Source organism: Pleurodeles waltl, chromosome 6 (genome assembly GCF_031143425.1).
Source record: "Pleurodeles waltl isolate 20211129_DDA chromosome 6, aPleWal1.hap1.20221129, whole genome shotgun sequence".
Lineage (NCBI taxonomy): Eukaryota > Metazoa > Chordata > Amphibia > Caudata > Salamandridae > Pleurodeles > Pleurodeles waltl.
The window spans coordinates 1,135,041,950-1,135,061,907 of NC_090445.1; the positions used below are offsets into that span (position 1 = coordinate 1,135,041,950).

Below are 19,958 nucleotides of genomic sequence, written 5' to 3' on the forward strand. Positions count from 1 at the left end.
TAGGCCTAGCGCCCGCGACAGGAAATGCCCCAAAACACAACGTGGACACATCACATTTTTTGACAGAAAACAGAGGTGTTTTTTGCAAAGTGCCTACCTGTTTGGCCTCTAGCTCTGCCGGCACCTATAGAAACCTACCAAACCTGTGCATTTTTTAAAAATAGAGACCTAGGGGAATCCAAGATGGGGTGACTTGTGGGGCTCTGACCAGGTTCTGATACCAAGAATCCTTTGCAAACCTCAAAATGTGGCTAAAAAAACACATTTTCCTCACATTTTGGTGACAGAAGGTTCTGGAATCTGAGAGGAGCCCCAAATTTCCTTCCCAGTGTTCCCCCAAGTCTCCTGATAAAAATGATACCTCACTTGTGTGGGTAGGCCTAGCGCCCACGGAAGGAAATGGCCCAAATCACAACGTGGACACATCACATTTTTTCACAGAAAACAGAGGTGTTTTTTGCAAAGTGCCTACCTGTGGATTTTGGCCTCTAGCTCAGCCAGCCCGGGGGGGGGAGGGGGGCAGAAATGGCCTAAAATGAATCTGCCCCCCCCAACCCCTCCCCGGGAGCGACCCTTGCCTACGGGGTCGCTCCCCATCTCTAAAAAAAAAAAAAAAAAAAAAAACACAAAAAATAAATTGCCCTGGCGCCTAGGGGTTTCTGCCCGCCCTGGGGGCAGATCGGCCTTATAACAATAGGCCGATCTGCCTCCACGGGGGGCAGAAATGGCCTAAAATAAATTTGTCCCCCAACCCCTCCCCCCGGGAGCGACCCTTGCTTATGGGGTCGCTCCCCTTGCGTGACATTGGCGCAAAAAAAAAAACTCCAGTGCCTAGTGGTTTCTGCCCCCTTGGGGGCAGATTGACCTAAAATCGGCCGATGTGCCCCCAAGGGGGGGCAGAAATGGTCTAAATACAATTTGCCCCTCAGGGGAGCGACCCTTGCCTAATGGGTCGCTCCCCATCTCTAAAAAAATAAATAAAAAAACAAAAAACACAAAAAAAAATTTGCCCTGGCGCCTAGAGATTTCTGCCCCCCCTGGGGGCAGATCGGCCTAATAACAATAGGCCGATCGGCCCCCACGGGGGGCAGAAATGGCCTAAAATAAATTTGGCCCTCCACCCCCCAACCCTCCCTCCGGGAGCGACTCTTGCTTACGGGGTCGTTCCCCTTGCGTGACATTGGTGCAAAAAAAAAAAAAAATCCCCGGTGCCTAGTGGTTTCTGCCCCCTTGGGGGCAGATTGACCTAAAATCGGCCGATCTGCCCCCAAGGGGGGCAGAAATGGTCTAAATACAATTTGCCCCCCAGGGGAGCGACCCTTGCCTAATGGGTCGCTTCTCATCTCTAAAAAAACAAACAAACAAAACAAAACAAAAAAAACACAAAAATAAAAATTTGCCCTGGCGCCTAGGAGGTTTCTGCCCTCCCGGGGGCAGGTCAGCCTAATAATAGGCCGATCTGCCCCCAGGGGGGCAGAAAGGGCCTAAAATAAATCCCCCCCCCCCCAACAACCGGGATCGACCCTTGCCTATGGGTGTGACATTGCCGCAAAAAAAAAAAAAACCCTGGTGCCTAGTGGTTTCTGCCCCCCTTGGGGGCAGATCGGCCTAATAACAATAGGCGGATCTTCCCCCCAGGGGGGCAGAAAAGGCCTAAAATAAATTTTCCCCCCAGGGGAGCGACCCTTGCCTAAGGGGTTGCTCCCCTTGCGTGAAATTCACGTAAAAAAAAAAAAAAACTCCCTGGTGTCTAGTGGTTTCTGTCCCCCTTGGGGGCAGATTGGCCTCATAAATATAGGCCAATCTGCCCCCAAGGGGGGCAGAAAAGGCCTAAATATAATTTGACCCCTAGGGGAGCGACCCTTGCCTAAGGGGTCGTTCCCCACCTCCAAAAAAAACCTAACAAAACAAAACGAAAAAAAAAAAGATCCCTGGTGCCTAGAGGTTTCTGCCCCTCCCCCCCCCCCCGGGGGGAGATCGGCCTACTAATAGGCCAATCTGTCCCCAGGGGGGGGCAGAAAAGGGCTTCCAAAAAAATGCCCCCCCTGGGAGCGACCCTTGCCCAAGGGGTTGCTCCCTTATGCCACTTTAAAAAAAAAGAAAATCCCTGGTGTCTAGTGGGTGTTTGGATTGCTTTGCAATCCGGCTTTTGAAACGCTCAGAGAGACTTCAAATCCTTCCCTTTGAAGCCTCTCTGGGCCTTCCCCACGTGATCGAAAGAGAAATGCTTTGCATTTCTCTTTTGATCAGCGATGGGAGGAGGTCCTCTCTCACGGGGGCGGGGCGGGAAGGGCTTCCCCTTCCATCACTGCCTTGGGGGAGTGGGTGGGGAGCACATGGGGGGAGCGCTAGCGCTCCCCCCAGGTCCCGGTTGCAGGACGAGGTGATCTTGTCCAAGGCACCCGAGAAACAGTGTCTTGGACGAGATCACCTCGTCCAAGGCACCCTAGGGGTTACGCTAGGTGCCAATTTGGCTGATATCTCCCTTAATAATGGTAGAATGCTAGGACCATTCAGGATTCTTTTTAGAGTTGAGAGGGATACACGTAGTGTTAAACCTTTCCTTTTTACATCCAGCCTATGTTGGGTAAAGCATCCCCTTTCATCAAACCTTACTCCCTGATAGCAATAGGATTGGACTAACTCCATCTGTTCTCTATTCATGAACCATCTATGCTTTTGATTTTTCTTCCGGCTGCATTCCGTTCCAGAACTTCGTCTTTTCTAAGTTTACTGTAAGACCATTTTCCATTAAGTAATTTGATAACCTTCCCACTATCTTTGTAGTCCAATCTGTGTTTGGCTTATAAGAACAACATTGTCTGCATACAGCAGATTAGATATAGACATCGGCCTAGTCTCGGTGCATGTGAGTTCGCTACTTTTAGTTCATGCGAAAGGTCTGCTAGGATCAAATTAAAAAGATAGGGTGCCAGGACACAGCCTTGTTTTAAACCTTGAAAGGTATATTTTTTTCTTGACTAGACAGACCCGTCCCCTATCCGTATCCTCACCCAAGTCTCGGTATACAGGAGCTGGATAGACTTGAGAAGACCGGATGGAATACTCAATGCTGTAAGTTTGCTCCACAGTAAATTACGATTCACAGAGTTGAAAGCTGATTTAAAATCGACAAAGCAAAGGTACCTTGGTAACTTCTTAAGGGTTTGTTTGTCCATTAACAACGATAATGCTAATATATTAGTTTCTGTTCCTACTCCTTGTGTAAATCCGGTTTGGTTTAGTGGGACAATCTTTCTATCTATTGCCCATTCTCGCAGTTCACTCAGTATTATGCTAGCAAAATACTTTGCTTCTATATCTTGTAGTGTTATCAACCGATAGTTTTCAGGTGCATCCTTATTACCATTCTTATATATGGGATTTATTATAGAGCCCCACCATGAATCTGGCACCATCTGCTGATGTAACACACAGTTATAAACTGTAGCTATTACTGGAATCCATAAGTCTATATTTGAAGTGTACACAACTTGAGGAAGTCCATTTGGTCCTGGGGCCCCATCCTTCCTGGAATTTAATACTATTTTCCTTATTTGGTTCTCCGGGAAACTATCTATAACGCAGTCTTTGCTTTCTAAGCCCCCCTTCCTGATCTTCATTTATAGGTTTTTCCTCTTGGGGCCCTACTGATGATGATTTAAATATTTTGTTTAAAAATTGTAGCCATGTCTGTTCTTCCATGTTGGAATTAACTACTGGACTTTGTTGGCGATTTATTCCATTTACAACTTTCCAGAACTGCACTGCATTTTTTTGGTTCGCTGAATATAGCATCTTGGCCCAGAAATCATAATTTAATTCCCTTTTTTCTTCCCAGACTAGTTTTTGCAAACTCTTATTTACTTTAGCAAAGGTATGTCGTAGATCACAATTTTGTGGGTCTTTCCTAATTTTCCTTTGCAATGTGTTCCATTTTTTTCATAGCTTCTGAGCCGAAATCGATAGTTTTATTCTTTCTCTGTTTCCCTGCACTAGCCTTTCTCGAGGGCACTTATGGGGCATCTTTGCAGTTCCTTCTTCTATTATTTTATTAAGAAAGTTCCCTCACTGGTTGACTTTATTACCACAACTGCTTCCTACTATTTCTTTTAATAGTCTTTCAGCTAACTCCTTTATTTGGGCATTCAGTTTGCTAGACCAGATTAGCCTTCAATAGTTTACTGTAGTTTCTTCCCCAACCCACAAGGGTACTTGTTGGTGATACTGTACTTGTGCTAAAAGCACAATTCTTTGTTTTCCATGATCGCTACTTGATGTTTTATCTATTCTAAAGGATTTTATCCTATTCCAAATTGTTAGTGTTACAATTGTGCAATCTATTATAGAGCAAGTCATAGCCAAGTAGTAAGTCTACCCTGGTGGGCTGTCTGATTGAAACCTCCCATTTAGGATTGTCATGCCTAGGGACTCCAAGCGCTTTTTTTCATATGCTCTTGTCAGGGGGCCCTATTCCTTTGCGGGGGAATTGACCACATGTAATCTTGCTGGATTACCTGTTCTTCTTGCTCAAAATTATGTATCAAATCCATATTAAAGTCTCCTGTTATTATTATGTCTGAAAGATTTGGTTCCTGTAACAAGCCCATTATCGCATTGCATAGCTCAAGTATTATTGAAGACTTTATTTTTTCATTTGGGGGAATATACACACTAATTATATACAATGGAGAGTTTGTATCTCCTATCCAATTATTAAGTTTTAGTACCAGAATGTTACTACTTTTTTATGGATACCTGGACTGCTTCAATTTTTAGTGGTATTTTGATGAAAATTGCTAAATCTCCTTTTGGTCAGCCCTTATTTTATGGATTAACTGCTGGTCTGTAATGTCCTGCATACCCCTATTATATAAAAAGTTTCAATCGCCCATGTTTCCTGGAGGCATATTATTTTACTTATTTTTAGCAACAAGGCTAAATCCTTCTTCTGCGATTTGGTTTGTGCTCCGTTGATGTTCCATGAGCTAATGGATAGAACGTCATACCATCTATTTGCCGCATTATCCCAATTAGGTCATGTCCTACATTTCCCATGTAGTGCGTCAGTTAGCCAACCCACATTTACTTGTAGAGCCCTTCCCTTTTCCTCTCAGCTTTGATGTTGATGAAGCTCTTCTGGCTTCTCTATCCTTCTTCTGGCGGCTCTAAGAACTGAGTGAAATTTACTCCCCTCATTTATGGGTTTTACTAGCACAAATGGTTCTGGATACATATCTTGTGGGGGTACAGATAACTGTATCCCCTAAGCTGCCAAAATAGCTTTTTCTCTCATTACTGATTGTGCCAGTAAGTAATTCTGAAAAGAAGCCATGGTGGCTTCCTGCATCATCCCCTCGGTATGGGCCAGAAACTCAATTGAAACTATATAATTCAATGTTAATGTTGACAGTGATGGTATTGCATGCAATAGATTAAAAATATTACCCCTGTTCAAAATATCATGTGAGCCTCTAGACTTATTTAAAGGTGTAAAAATTATCTTATTTGATGCATTCGTGCTTTCGGTGACAAAGTTCCTATCTTCCCTTTCTGTCGATTTTCTCACTGGTCCGTTACTCCCAGTTCCTTGTGATTACTGCAGGATATGTAAGGGCACCAAGGGGGTACGCACAGCAAAGCAGACAGTGGTTTCTAGGCAGGGCCGAAAGTGGGAGCAATGCCTCTATGTTTAAAAACCACTGCAGATTAAACTTCAATCCCCAGTGTTTTTTTAAACATACAGGGACTGCTCTCCCTATCCAGCCCTGTTTAGAAACCAACCTCTGCAGACTAATTCAGCCAGCAGAGAGGTGGAATTTATCAGTAATTATGTATTACAAGAGTAATGCAGGATTACAAAATTCCTCCAATTCCACCAGCTGAGTTAGAAATTTAGGCCAGGCCTAGAGATGAGTTACTTTGTCGCTGGATGCCTAACACTTCAGGCATCCAATCACAATACAGCTCAGCCAATAAAGCGTAGCTCCCTGATCCTCGCATGGGGGGGGGGAACGACTCAGAAAACATCTCTTGTGTCATACATACCCACTCTTTTTACTCACTGTCTCAGAGCATGCTCTCCTACCCACACCCACAAGTTGGCGGTGGGTTAGGATTTTGTTTTGCAGGAGTGACTGTATCTTTCTCCTGAGTGTATCTAGGAACATGTGTATAATGATGGAAGTGTTTTCAATGTTAATGAGGTGAGAGCTTCTCCAAAGGAAGCCTTCATAATGGTTGAGGTTAGGATGTCATGCCTACAATAGTTGTTTGAGCGCTGTGAGGAGGCTGGGGAGGTTTGTGCTCTTTCACTTGTGATATTTTGTACACTGGTTTACTCGTAGTCCTCTTGATGATGTTGCGGTCCTGTTGTGCTTCACGTATCGACTCATATAGCAGTGGTGGATGTTTAGAGGTGGGATGGGGCATCACGCTGTAGTTTGCCTCCTTTCATGCATAAAAAATCTGATTTTAGTAATCTCTGAAGAAATACCGATCACATTTGGCGTTTGAGATTTGCATGGGCGGGTCAGAAAGAGAACAAGGGCAAAAGTAAGTTACTTTGAAGAGGTCTTCACTAGTGTTATATGGTACAGGTATACCAGTACTTTTCAACAGGAATCGTGTACCTTCAACAATACAATATCAAAATATTTCAGCATGGTTTCTAAACTTAAATCGGATACTGCCATTCCGAGGTTTTTCCATGATAGAAGTGACTATTTTTCCAGTCCTGTTTAGCTGGATTTGTGGTATTTTTAGCCCTACCTTTATAATGTCAAATAACGGAGGTGGGGCTCTGGAGATGTGTGCTTTGTGCCAAGGGATGTCATGGGCACAGACGAATTAACCATAACCTGGCCAGCAGTCCACTGACACTTTTACCCAATCAAAGTGTGTTTTTGTGTGCAACAACTTTGTGTAAGGTGTAAGTGTAAGATCTGAACGTAAGGGTGCTGCTGCACCCCCCTAAATAACGGTGCTGGAGATCCAAAGGTGAATGAACGATAAAGATGCCTTTGAAGTTGTTTTTATCTTGCCACATTTGACGTGCCTTCAGAGAAAGAGGCTAAATGTCAGGATAGGTCTAATAAATTGCTGCTTATTCTTTTAACAAGGAGAATGGTTTGTTTCTCTAAAAGCAGATGACATTTTTGTAAAGTGAATTAAGAGACTATCTTACTGGTGTGAAAGGAAAGCTATTGGATGTCATTTTTATTCTAAAACACAACACAATTTAAATCTCTAGCAGTGAACTGTAGCGATAGTTCAATATATATCAGCAATTAGGAAAGTACAAGTGAATAACTTTTTTGCAATTCTGAAATGACATGGTAATTAATATTTTAATAGCTTCAAAACAAATCAAGATGCTTCTTGGTGATGCGCAAATGGCAAATATGAATTGAAACAAAATTTCCACACAGTATCGTTTGTGTGCTATATAGTTTTATCAGTAAAACTGCAAGTCTGTGTAAAGTTAATGGAAGCTACAAGAGAGATTTTTCTGTCTGCAAATAAGTGTGCTACCACACCATGCTTTTGTCATTTATTTGTGACGGTGTGCTCCAAAACGCACCATCATCTACCTAGTACACACTTACCACTCTCTTGCTGAATGGGCGTGGTTGGCTCATTTAGTACACGTTCTTTTGTTGACATTTGGATTTTTCACAATCAATCGCTGTGAGTTCAGTGATATAACATTAATGGTAGCACCACCAACTCTGAAAACTGTAACACTGTAGTCTGCATAGTGGCTCAATATGTTTATAGCTAGTTTACCTGCAAAGATACAGGGGTCTAGTCCCCACAGATTCACCATGTATGCTCATCCACTTGTGCACCTTGGCACTCTGTATCTGGGAACTATCTTATTCAAATCTTGAGTCTGATCGATTTTTATTCAGGTACTGTATTTTCAAATTGTATTCAATCTGGATATGCTTTGAGTGATTATTATCCATTTTAGGGAGACTAGTGGAAGTTTGTCATGCAGTGCGAATAATGCAAGGGGTAGCCACTTAATATAATTGTGCTTCCTATTTCTGTTTATGTAGGATGAGGGCATTTCTTTGTTTTGGTTTCATATACTTTATTGATTTTAATAATTATAAATTCCAGATAAGTCATTCTAACATTGCTTCCTTGTGCCTTGTGGTATCACTCAGAGTGATGCCGCCACTTGCGATACCACGTAACGTGTTAGCACTTTATGTGTTAATCATAGAGGACGCGCACCTTTTCTGACGAGGGACCATAAGAGCGTAGGATTAAGCACGCATGAAGGGAACCTTTTCCACCTCAACACTCCCCTAGCCACACTTGGGGATTCGGAGATCCCCTCGCCATGCATGGTTTGGCATGGGTCCTGCACCCTCTAGGTGTGACCCTTATTTTCCCCAAGGGTCACAGCCATGTCTGGACCCTTTCATTGTTAAATCTGTCCTTTCTGTACACAGACCTTTCCCCAGTGCCTCAGGATGCACATCTTTTGAGGTTGGATCAAAAGCTCAACCTTAAACTTGATGGCAAAGCGGGTTTCCTGGCAAAAGGTCTTCAGTGCGAACATTATGGATGTTGATATTAATGTGTTCAGGTCTTAAGTTTTCCACATACAGCGATCGTAATTTTGTTTGGGTCGTGGTTTTACTAATGACTGCAATCAATTAGTAATCGGAAACGTCAAAAGATTCTGGCACGTGGAAAGGGTACTTACATCCTATCTACCTGGTCCTTTGTTTCCTATGTGAGAGTACCACAGTCCCTCCCTAGTGAGCAGTATCTTACCATCAAGGAGTGAGTGCGAACAGGACAGTTGAAATTCTCATTTATCAGGTGAGGACTGGGAGTGAACTCTTCACATCTACGATATTAGTTTTTCCTTCCAATAGAGATGTGTGAGATCCTCACCGGTCGTGGAACTGTACATGAATATTTTTTTTCAAAAGAATTTATTTCTCCTCAACGTAAGCAAGCAGTACAGTGGCAAAACCATCATAAACACAGTGTACATTTGTAATTATACTGGAAGGTCTCGGCACACTTTAGCATTGGAACATTACCCATCACTTTAAGTAATAGTCTCATGAGCCTACATCGTGTCAATCCATTTTATATCGCTTCATATTTCTGTGAGCATCCCCTTGTTAAGTAAACTGTTTTTTCCTCGACAGAATATCCGCCCAAGACTGTATACTTTGATTTCAATTTGTGTATCCAATGTTATGATGGATTTATTCTTGATCCGTACTGAGAAACTTCTATGCCTTGGTTTTACTTTTAAACGCATATAACTATTAAAAAGGTATCTATAAGCAACCCTGCATTCTAAACTAATAAAGTAACCTCAGGGCACTCCGATCACAGGAAAAACCTCGTCAAGTCAGCAAACCAGCTTTGCCATGGCTTTGGCGGAGAAAGGAAAAACCTGAAGAATTCTCCCCAAAGGCTAAGCAGCTGGCAACGATCAGGCAAGCCTGCAAAGGTATCCAAACAGGCTCCAGCGTAATAAGTCTGCATACCACGAGCGAACGGTTCCAGATGTTTGCACAAGGTGCCCGAAGAGGGGAGCCTGCCAAGCTCTTGCAGAAAACAGCATTCATGGAGCCAGGTGCGGCTCTCCAGTAACGGTGCCCAATCGCTGAAGGCCTCGACAGACGAGCGCGAAGAACCCCGGAAGTCACCTCGCCGACTGTCAAAACACCAGGCACCCGTTGTCGGTTACCTCTGGCTACAGACGTTGAAGCTTTTTTTAGTAATATGACGAGAATGGTTCCCTGCTCTGTAGAAGTTTCATGTGTTCTGCCTCTTTTGTAAGATCACTGAATCGTGCAGTCAGTACTCCACAGGTCCAATAGGAACGATCGATGGCACGAAAACCGAAGCTCTAATCACTAGCAGCGAACATTTCCAGTACATTTATTCACACAGTAAAATACAGATGTAGCTGTAAACAAATACGATACAAAATAGTCGATATATGCACATATTCAAGCCGTAATTCGTCGTCAGGTATGACTTCCTATGGAGTATTTTCTTACCTGACCAAGGGGATGTGGTCCATCGTGCAGCAATCGAGGGGTTCCTCCGTCATACACGACACGTTGTATATCCTGTTGGATAAATAGCAATGCGCATGATTAGTTTTAACTACAACATAACCGATCAGACAGTCGCTACATCACCTCTGGATTGACCATTTGCTCGCACTGACCTAGAGACACTGTGCAAAATTAAACAAAAGCTATAGTAACATAGAAGCCGAGACAACCGGTCCAGCACCGATGAATACTCTAGCATGAATACACCGAGTGACCTTAAACAGGTGTTAGCTAAAGCACTGCTCTCGTAAAAAAAATAAAAAAAAAAAAACATTAAACGTGCATACCAAGAAACCAAAAGACTATAACGTGATAAGAATGCCTTCCCTGGAAGCACAAAACGGATCCAGAAATAAGCAATGTCGTTTGGTCAGTTTCGAGCTTTTGTCCCCAGGGTTCCAATAATGACGCAGGTTAGGAGGGGGACATCATCAGTGCCACATATCTCATCAGAATATAAGGGAAGGGGATTGCATGTACTGCACTAGTGACTGACCAGTTTGTCACTGGTAAACAATACTTGCAAAGACCTGGACAGGAAGTCACATTACTGGTTTTCCCTCCAAAATCATCTTTAAAGGGAGAAGCCAAGCAAGAGGACTTCATCTCCTACCACCCATCAGGACAGGTAATGACATCCTAGCACCTTGCATTCCATCTCCCCACCCCCGAAAGGACCTTCATAATGGTAATTGCAACACAAACGTATGCAGCGGGTGCACCAGTAGCGTGCCAAAGGCAAGCCCGTCTTTTAGTTCTGGCTTCCTTGGCGTGGTTCCCCCTAACTTTTTGCCTTCTGATCTCCTGTTTTTCTGACTTTGTGTTTGCTGATGTTCGAAATCTGGGCATTTTACCACTGCTAACCAGTGCTAAAGTGCCAGTGCTTTGTCCCCTAACAAATGGGGATATTGACTTATTCACAATTTGCATATTTAATTAACTTTCAAGTCCCTAGTAAAGTGCACAGTATGTTCTCAGGGCCTGTAAATTAAATGTTACTAGTGGGACTGCAGCACTGATTGTGCGTTCTACTACAGTAGCCCTTTAAACATGCCTCAGGCCTGCTGGGGCGTAGCTTCAGAAAGGGTGTTTTGGGTGTTACACCCCCTAATAAATGTATTTTCTGAAAAATAGTTGGGCATAGGTGCTTTATTGTGTGGTGTCTGAGGGATTTCACAAGGATTTTTTGTTTGTTTATTACATAAACAGACAAAAACACACCCATTCTCTCCCCTCTCTGCTTTGAAAGTCTTCAAAAAAGTTGGTTATTTTACAAAACATTGTGTTTTCTTTTAGTACCAAAACCAATCCACATTTGTCTCCCTGTCATGTGCCCTGCTTGTTGTATAATGTATTTTGTCATTATATGCCTCTGTGATTGTTGGAAAATCTGAAGCTCACAACACCCCCTAATCTTACTTACCAAGCTACGCCCCTGCAGGCCCGCCACTGCAGAGCCTGCATGTGCAGTTTAAAACTACCCTTTCAACCTGGCAATTGTACCTGCGAGCCAGGTCCAAACCTTCCTTTTTATTACATATAGGTCACCCCTAAGCTAGACTCTGATTAGTCACAAGGACAAGGTGCAGTGTGCTTAAAAAGTTGGACATGCATATTTAAGTGTAAGTTGTCATGGTAGTGAAAAACTAATACATTTGTTTTTCACTACTGCAAGCCCTATGTCCCAGATAGGTTAACATAGGGGTTACCTTGAAGCAACCTTTAAGTTTAACTTCCAATTGGGAAGAGAAAGAAATTTGGAATTTGGTGCGTCTGGACTCACAATTTAAAATCACAACATATGGTGAAGTCAGATTTTAAATTGTAAGTCCGAGAATGCCACTTCTAGAAAGTTGGCGTTTTGTTACCTTAAACATACTGTACCTCTGCCTGCCTCTGAATACACGTTTGAGGAGGGTGACAGCCGGGCTTTGTGCATTCCCTATAGGGAGTCACACAAAGAGAGCTGGGGTGTGAAATTTGCATACTGATGGCCCATCGGGAGGCTGATAGACCTACCTGGGCTAGATGGGAGGAAAGAGCGGACAACTCAAGAGGGCTGGGCCGCTCACCATGCAAAGAGCTGCATAACTCCTGTAGAGTGTGTGGAGCCAGGGAAGGAATGCCAGGTAGCTTGTGCACTTCAAAGGCCTCTTTCTGAAGTCTCCCCCAGTTCAACGGCTCAACTGGGTCTAAGTACTGGAACCCAAACCCAACCAATTCAGTACACTTCTGGATCTGAAGGACATTCTACCAGGAAGAAGGACTGCTGTGGTGCCAGGAGCTGCTGTGCACTGTGCTGCTGTAATTTAAGTGTTGCACAAATAGTTTACACACAACCTCTTAAGCCTGACTGCTCTGTGCCAAGCTACCAGAGGGGGTGAGCCAGGTTAATTTAGGTTGTGTATCTGACTTACCCTGACTAGAACTGTGGTCTCTGCTTGGACAGGGTGCATACCTGTGCCAACTAGAGACCCAATTTCTAACATCATCCACGCCGAGACCCTGCCCAGCACCAGGAACCCTAGTCCAGTCACCGTCTATCAATTATCATTAGGTTGCTAGCAATCCTTGGGTCACTAGACCCCAAACACCATTCCCCCAACTCCTGCCGTGCCTCATACCATGGTACCATCTTTCACCTGGACCTTCTGCTGGTTCTCAAGCAGCCAACCAGACACATCCCCCACACAAATACTAACAATGCTCTCACAACTCCCTGCTGCCAAACAAGCACATGCAATGCCTACACCTCCAGTCTACACAACATGCCATAGCAAGCATGCATGTCAACACTGGAAAACAGCCTTTACCATGCAAGCATTACAATGCAATGACTCTAAAGTATATACAAAGTAGGATATATAGATAGATATATATATATATATATATATATATCCTACTTTGTATATACTTTAGAGTCATATATATATATACACACACACACACACACCAGTATAAAAACTCACAAAAAAAGGTTACAGTGACGTTAAACTTAGGAAATAGAGTTTAAAAAACTTTCGAAATTCCCTAAAAAAAAACAAAGGTTACAAGGACATAATACTTAGGTTCACATTTTAGACACACAGAACCAGTTAGAGTTGTCTCAGGTAACTATAAAATGTGCTCTAAGGAAACTATAACTCACGCCCCGCCATGCACAGTTTTGTCATCAATAATTTTACTGCAGAAGTTTGTGGCCTAGCAGGCAAGGGTGGCGGACGTGCTAGACTGAGCTCCTGCCATCTGCAATTCCACAGAGATGTTTATCCTGAGCTCAGATCTGTGGTGCAGTTGGCGCTGGGGCGCCACACACCCTGGACACAGAGAGAAACAGCTGCGGGGGCCACCAGGGACCCAAGTACCCAATGTTTGATGATTAAAGAAGCCCGAGGGGTGGCCGAGACGCAGCAGGCAAGATGGCGCTTGACTATGTTCCAGAGGGCAACACCACTGAAACATGGATGGATCCCGAACCACGCTCCTAGATCTACAGGGGTGACTGAGGACCCTGCCGGCATGTGGCACCCCCACGGGTGGGATCCCCTAGAGGGGCCGGACATCGCAGACGCCTGGAGACCGCAGGAGGGCCTGAGAGCAGAGCGGCCTCCTGATGCAGTCCAGATCTCTGAGCCACACTCAAAGCTGCTGGCTTTGCGTTGCAGCTGCCACTGAGACGGTGGCGTGTTCTCGAGCTGGATTGGCCCAGAACACATTCATGGATGGCAGTGAGGCCTAAATGACACAGGGACCACAACGGCTCCTGCTCATGAAATGAGAACGAAAAGGTGGACACGGTGAGTTTACAGCTAGGTTATTCAGATACTATGAAAGTACATTATTCTGTATTGCCTGCAGCTCCCTTAGCTGGAGAGGGAGGTCACTATGTGAGTCCTGAGAGCTTCTTGGAAAAGAGATTGCTTGACAATCAGAGCAGGGACCCTAGCATTGACTGCTACCACGCCACTCGAGCAAATATGGTCAAACCCAAGCCGGCAAAATGTAAAACATGCTCCTTGAGGAAGATGTGAGATACGCCCAATTCTGCGACCCAGAGGTTGACCCCCTAGCATCTCATACTGTAGTGATACTGGCAGCTATCAACGACACTAAGAAAACACTTGAGGCGCAATTAGTGTGGTGGTAAAAGAGGTGGGCATCCTGTGAGCTGACCATAAGAAACTAGTGGAGAGAGTCAGAGAAACAGAGACCAAGTTAGAAACGATGCACCCAACAGTATACAATGGGGTATCTGCCCTTAGTGACCGCCTCGAAGATGTAGAGGGGAAGTCTAGAAGGCATAACATGAGATTGATAGGGGTCCCATAAAAAAAGGAAGGGCATAACAGGGAACTGTTTGTGGAGGACTGGCTTGAGAAGATAGTACTGCAAGGTCGCCCTTCTTATTTGTTCTCTGTGGAAAGAGTGCACGGGGTACTGGTGAGGGCCCGCCCCCGGGCCGGGTCCCCTGACCGCTAATTCTGAGATTAATGAATTACAGAGACCAGGACAACATTCTGCAAACCAATGAGCTGTGGCTAATCGAAATACAGAAAGTAACTATATTGCCGGACTATACAACATTGGTCCAAAAACAAGGGGGGCCTTCATGCCAATCAAAAAATTACTGCGCCAACTGGTTCTCAAATATGTTCTTATCTTCCCAGGCAAATTGAGAGTGGTTCACAAACACAGGATGCATTTTTTTTCTTTCCGCCACGGAGACATGGCTGGAGCAACAAGTACCGGCCTCCGGCCTGGGAGACGTGCCGGTTGATGACACTGACTGGCAGCCAAGGAAATCCAGAAGAAAGAATAGGGCAAGTCCAAGATCTTCCCCAGCGAAGGCACAGAAAAAGACATAAGAAGAGAAAAAAGGTGGAAGCAATTAGGAACTGTAGTGATATCTTTGACAACAACAAATGGAGAGCAATAGTACCAGAGGGGGAGGGAGGGGGACAGACTCTGCAGGCTCTGACAAGGACATAGGCCAAGAATATCAGCCGGTGATTACCCCAATGATGTACGATCGTATTGTCTGAAATTGAATGTAGCCTATATCCAAAGACTAAGTACAAACAGTGGCTCTGTGTGCCCAGGTACTGAGCAGAAACGAGCCTTGGCCTGTATCGTGTACCCACAATATTTTGCTGACCTACTCAGGGCCTGGAGAAGACTGAGGGGAGCTCATGGGTAACAAGTGGTTTTCTTTGTTCTGGGTTATTACTACAGAGCCCGCAGGACACGTTCCCGCATGAATAGTGCATAAAGATATGTTGCATGCTTATTTGGTCAACAGTTCACACATACCATGAATTGGGGGGGGGGGGGGGGGGGGAGGAGGGAGAGTAGTCAGGTTCCAGATCATGGACAGTAAGGTTAGGTGGGGGGTATTTTGGGAATTTGTTAAGACTGTTTAAGCTGACACACACACACACGGAAACTGCACCAGACAGATGGCAGATGACGTGCCCCCTCACTCCCCTTCACCCCGGAATGGACAAGGTGGCCTAACTTCACCATATTAGATTGTAATGTCAAGGATGCAAAACTTAACTCTACATTCATGGAATGTTAATGAGCTCGGCAATAAGGTGAAGAGAGGCCTGGTGACCAGAGCACTCAATAGTGAAGGCAGGAGTGACTTTCCTCCAGGAAACTCATTTGATGGAAGCACACTATTATAGCCTACTTAGAGGGAAGTATTGGGTAGCTGCCTATGTGCAACACACTTTGGGTTTGAGAGGAGTGGCAATACTAATCATGAAGTCGATGGCATTCCATGACCTCCAAACGTGGTCAGACAATGGAGGCTGCTATACAGCTATAATAGAAGAATGGGAGACAAAGACAATTTTTCTCAATGTATACCCCCCCCACCAGGCCTTCAGTCAGACAGGCTGACGGCTGTATGCCAACCATCCATAGCCCGGAAAGGGAATACTCCTATTCATACTTACATGCCAAAAGGTTTTGATACTTGATCGATACACACGCGTACTCACGCTTCACGTTTTGACTCATTGGAAGGTGGATTGAAATAACGGATATTAGCAGATAAGTTGCTTAACGGAATTATTCTGGGATTCGCTCGTAAGGAATACTTATGATATAGGACGTATCTACATATATGTTTAGCCCTGATGAAGTCATTGGGAAACTCCCGGACGAAACACGTGTTGGCTATCAATTTGGATGCGGCTGCTAAAATTTAAATAATAAGCTATATCATCCTTTGAAGAATATTAATGAACCTTGATTTGAGAAAATCTGGACTGGCTATCAATTTGGATGCGGCTGCTAAAGTTTAAATAATAAGCTATATCATCTTTTGAAGAATATGATTGAACTTTGATTAGAGAAATCTGGACTTGGACTTTAGATCTTAGTAAACTTGGAACAACAGATCAATTAATTCTACTATTTGGATTTGGACAGTGATACTGTAATTGGGGATTATGTTGGAAATAATCCTATTAATTTTCAGAAATATATGACAAAACATTGCCTATGTATACTGACTCATGAGTACTATTATTTTTCATGTTATAATGAGTGCCTCTTGTATTTTATGTTCACTCTCCATTGCAAGTGCACCTAACCACAAACAAGGGTGAAGAATGCTGGGGTAGGAGGATGGTTACCTGGCGTCTAGCCAACAAACAGGTGGTGAAAGCACTTAACAAGGCTATGGAGTTCTACTTTCGGGGAAACAAGGGCACTGTAAGCAGTGCTAGTGTAATCTGGGAGGCATATATATAGAAACACTCAGAGTGGGGCCTTTAGCGGGAGAAGTGGGAGACAGGAGGGAATCAACAAACGTCTTGAAGGGCTGGAACAAGAAATATAGACATTAGAGAGGGGACACGCCCTTCAGCCCACGACACCCCTTCAACAATACCTGAAGTGTAAACGCACAGAATACTGCAGGTAGCGCGCCACAAGGTGAAAAGGTCTTCATTGCCAAGCAAAAGAAAATATAAAAAGCAAACAATAAAGGCAGTAAATTGCTGGCTTGGACAGGTAGCAGAGAAAGGGAGTCCATGCAGCTGTGGGAGATTCGGCTAGAGTCGGGGGAGACTGTGAGGGAGAGTCGACAAACTGCAGCAACCTTTGCAACTTATATGGCTGCATTTTATAAAACAAGAGCCAAGGCCACAGAGAACGAGATTAGGAGCTTTGTGCTGGACTTCCCAGTGAAAACCCTAGCCTGGAGTTACAGGAAACAATGGATACAGACCTGACATAGCATGAAATCACAGTGGCAATAGGTCAGTTGCAGGCCAGTAAAGCACCTGGCCCGAACGGACTGTCAACTGAGTTTCTCCGTAAAATGGCTAAGCCAATACTCTTAATATACTGAAACACGCTCCGTGTGGGGTCGCTGCAGGCTGACTTGCGTGCAGCAATGACAATCCTTCTAACCAAGGCTGGGAAACCCGCACATGTGATTCACACAGACGATTTACATTATCGAATGTAGACACAAAACTCCTCGAAACGAGTCTTAGCTAATAGACTATGTACTGTGGTGGCGCATCTGGTACATGCAGACCAGACGGGCTTTATGCCATGCTGTTCAATGAAATTGAACTTGCAATGGCTCCAGAATAATATGACAGTCTCGTGCAGAAAGAGATCACTGGGTTATAGTGTTGCTTCATGCAACTAAGGCATTCGATTCAGTAGAATGGCCTTTTCTGTTTCAGCTTCTTAAGAGAATGGGGTTTGGACCCTGCTATATAAACTGGATTAAACTGCTGTATAAGGGATCACCTGCCAGGATAAAAGCCTATGACTGTCTATCAGAGGAGTTCTGCATTGAGATAGGTAAAAGACAGAGTTGTCCTCTCTCGCTGATGTTCTGTGCATAAGCAGTAGAATCCCTGGCCGCACTTATGAGGGTATATGCCCAAATTTGGGGTAGGATGGGAGGCTCAGGGTGGGAAGAACAAATATAATTGTATGCAGATTCTACACTACTTTGCCTGACCTGTACTGTGCATTCCTTGGCAAGTGTCTGGGAAATCTTCCATATATTTTGGAAATTTTCGGGCTTCCCAATTAACTTGGAGAAATCACTTCTTTTCCTGATAGGTGGATGGAAGCAACGCAGCCCAGTGGCATTGTCTTTGCGAGTAGAAACCCATAGCTTCAAATACTTAAGCATCTTGATCACCAAAAATAGCCCATCATACATGCAAGCAAACGTTACTCTGTTACTTCAGAGACTGGAGAAAGATGTAAAACATCCACTGCCACTATCCCTACTAGTTAAGGGTCCATGTTCCAAATGTTGCCCTCCCACTGCTGCTATATGTTTTGCAAAACTGCCCATATGCACTGCCGAAGGCATTCTTTGCACGAGTGGACGCCCTGTTAAGGACACTGCTATTGGTGGGGGACAGCCTTGCGTGGCGCTGCGGTCTCTGCATCATTCTAAATTTGAGGGGGTTATCACGGTCCCCAATATCAAGTAGTATTATGAGGCAGTGCAGGTCAGCATAGTGAACAATTCGGTTTATGTCGACAGCGACAACCCGGCAATTCGGGTGGACAGATGGAGAATGGGTTATCAGATCTGCATGCATGTACTGTAGAGAAGCAGATTGAACAAATCGGGAGAGTACGACAATGGTAGTGGTCCTAGCGGTCTAGAGAAGTCTGCCTATGGAGATGGAATAGAACACGAGACTCACACCCAAAACACCGCTCTGAGAGGGCACAAAACTATGACAGGTGGCAACCTTGTGGGGCATCTTAAGCTGGCATAGGATAGGCATAGTCACACTGGCAGATGTATGGTACGCTAATAAGGTGGTCCCCTTTGTTCACCTTTAAGAGGAATATCAGATGCCGACCGTGCAATGGCTGAAATATAGACACTCAATCACACACAGTATAGACATAGAAAAGGGGACTCAGGAGGACTTCCCGTTAGAAAGAAGACTGTTAGACGGGGGGATTAGACATAAGTTAACATCTCTGACTTATGGCACATTAATGAGAAATACTCGGGGAACACTGGCGCACCTCAAAGATAGCTGGGAACAGGACACTGGGGAAATGGAGGACGAGGACTGATAGGAGGCACTCAGTTTCCCTACAGAAAGGGCCACTAAGGCTGATGGACTGATCCAACTAAAGCTCCTCCATAGGACAGACTACACTACAACACAAAATTGGAAAGACTGCAGATGCTTTGTGCCTCAGGGAATGTGATGCAGAAGGTACATTCATCCATACGTGGTGGCAATGCCCTAGTATTCAGCAGTTTGAGGAACGAGTAGCGAGCTCCCTGGTTAGAGCAGTGAGTGACCCCACTGAGCCGAGGCCCCAAATGGCCCTGCTGGGAATATGGGAACCCTCAGACCTTAAAAGATATCAGAAGATACTGGCGAATCTGGGTTTTACGGTAGCAAAAAGAGATATAGCCTAGAAATGGGGGTAAGAGTCTCCTCCCATCATTCAGGAAATGGGAAGAAGGGATAGAATGTTGCAAAAACCCAGAACAAGAGGTATTTAAGTGCAGGGGTTGCAAGAAGAAGTTTGAGAAAATCTAGGGGGCCTGGGACTTGGGTGCTGGACTAATCGGCCGAAGCAGTAGGCCACAAAGTGGAGAGTTACAATGGAGGCAGAGGAAGGCGGTGGAGTAGGAGGGGTGGGGGGGAAGGAGTGTGATAAGGATCTGTAAAGTACCGTTTGACTGGCAGTATGTGATTTTGTCAGTGGAGCATTTATGTACTGTTTGTTCATATAAAAGTTTGTTTTTTAATAAAAAAATTATTTTCCTGCAAATGTTGCAGTGATGTCATCAATGACGTCACAGAAGATGTTATGAGTGATGTAATA

General features: G+C 44.4%; 1 protein-coding gene across 3 annotated transcripts in view; it reads right to left on the minus strand.

Moving 5' to 3' along the window:
• The window catches only part of LOC138300679 (transmembrane protein 150A-like), a 645,891-nt gene that overhangs the window by 314,804 nt on the left and 311,129 nt on the right, over nt 1-19,958 (minus strand). For all 3 annotated transcript variants that reach the window (XM_069240337.1, XM_069240338.1, XM_069240339.1), the window contains one exon: nt 10,047-10,118. In XM_069240337.1, coding sequence (XP_069096438.1) covers nt 10,047-10,118 — 72 coding nt within the window. The remainder of the gene's footprint in view (nt 1-10,046; nt 10,119-19,958) is intronic.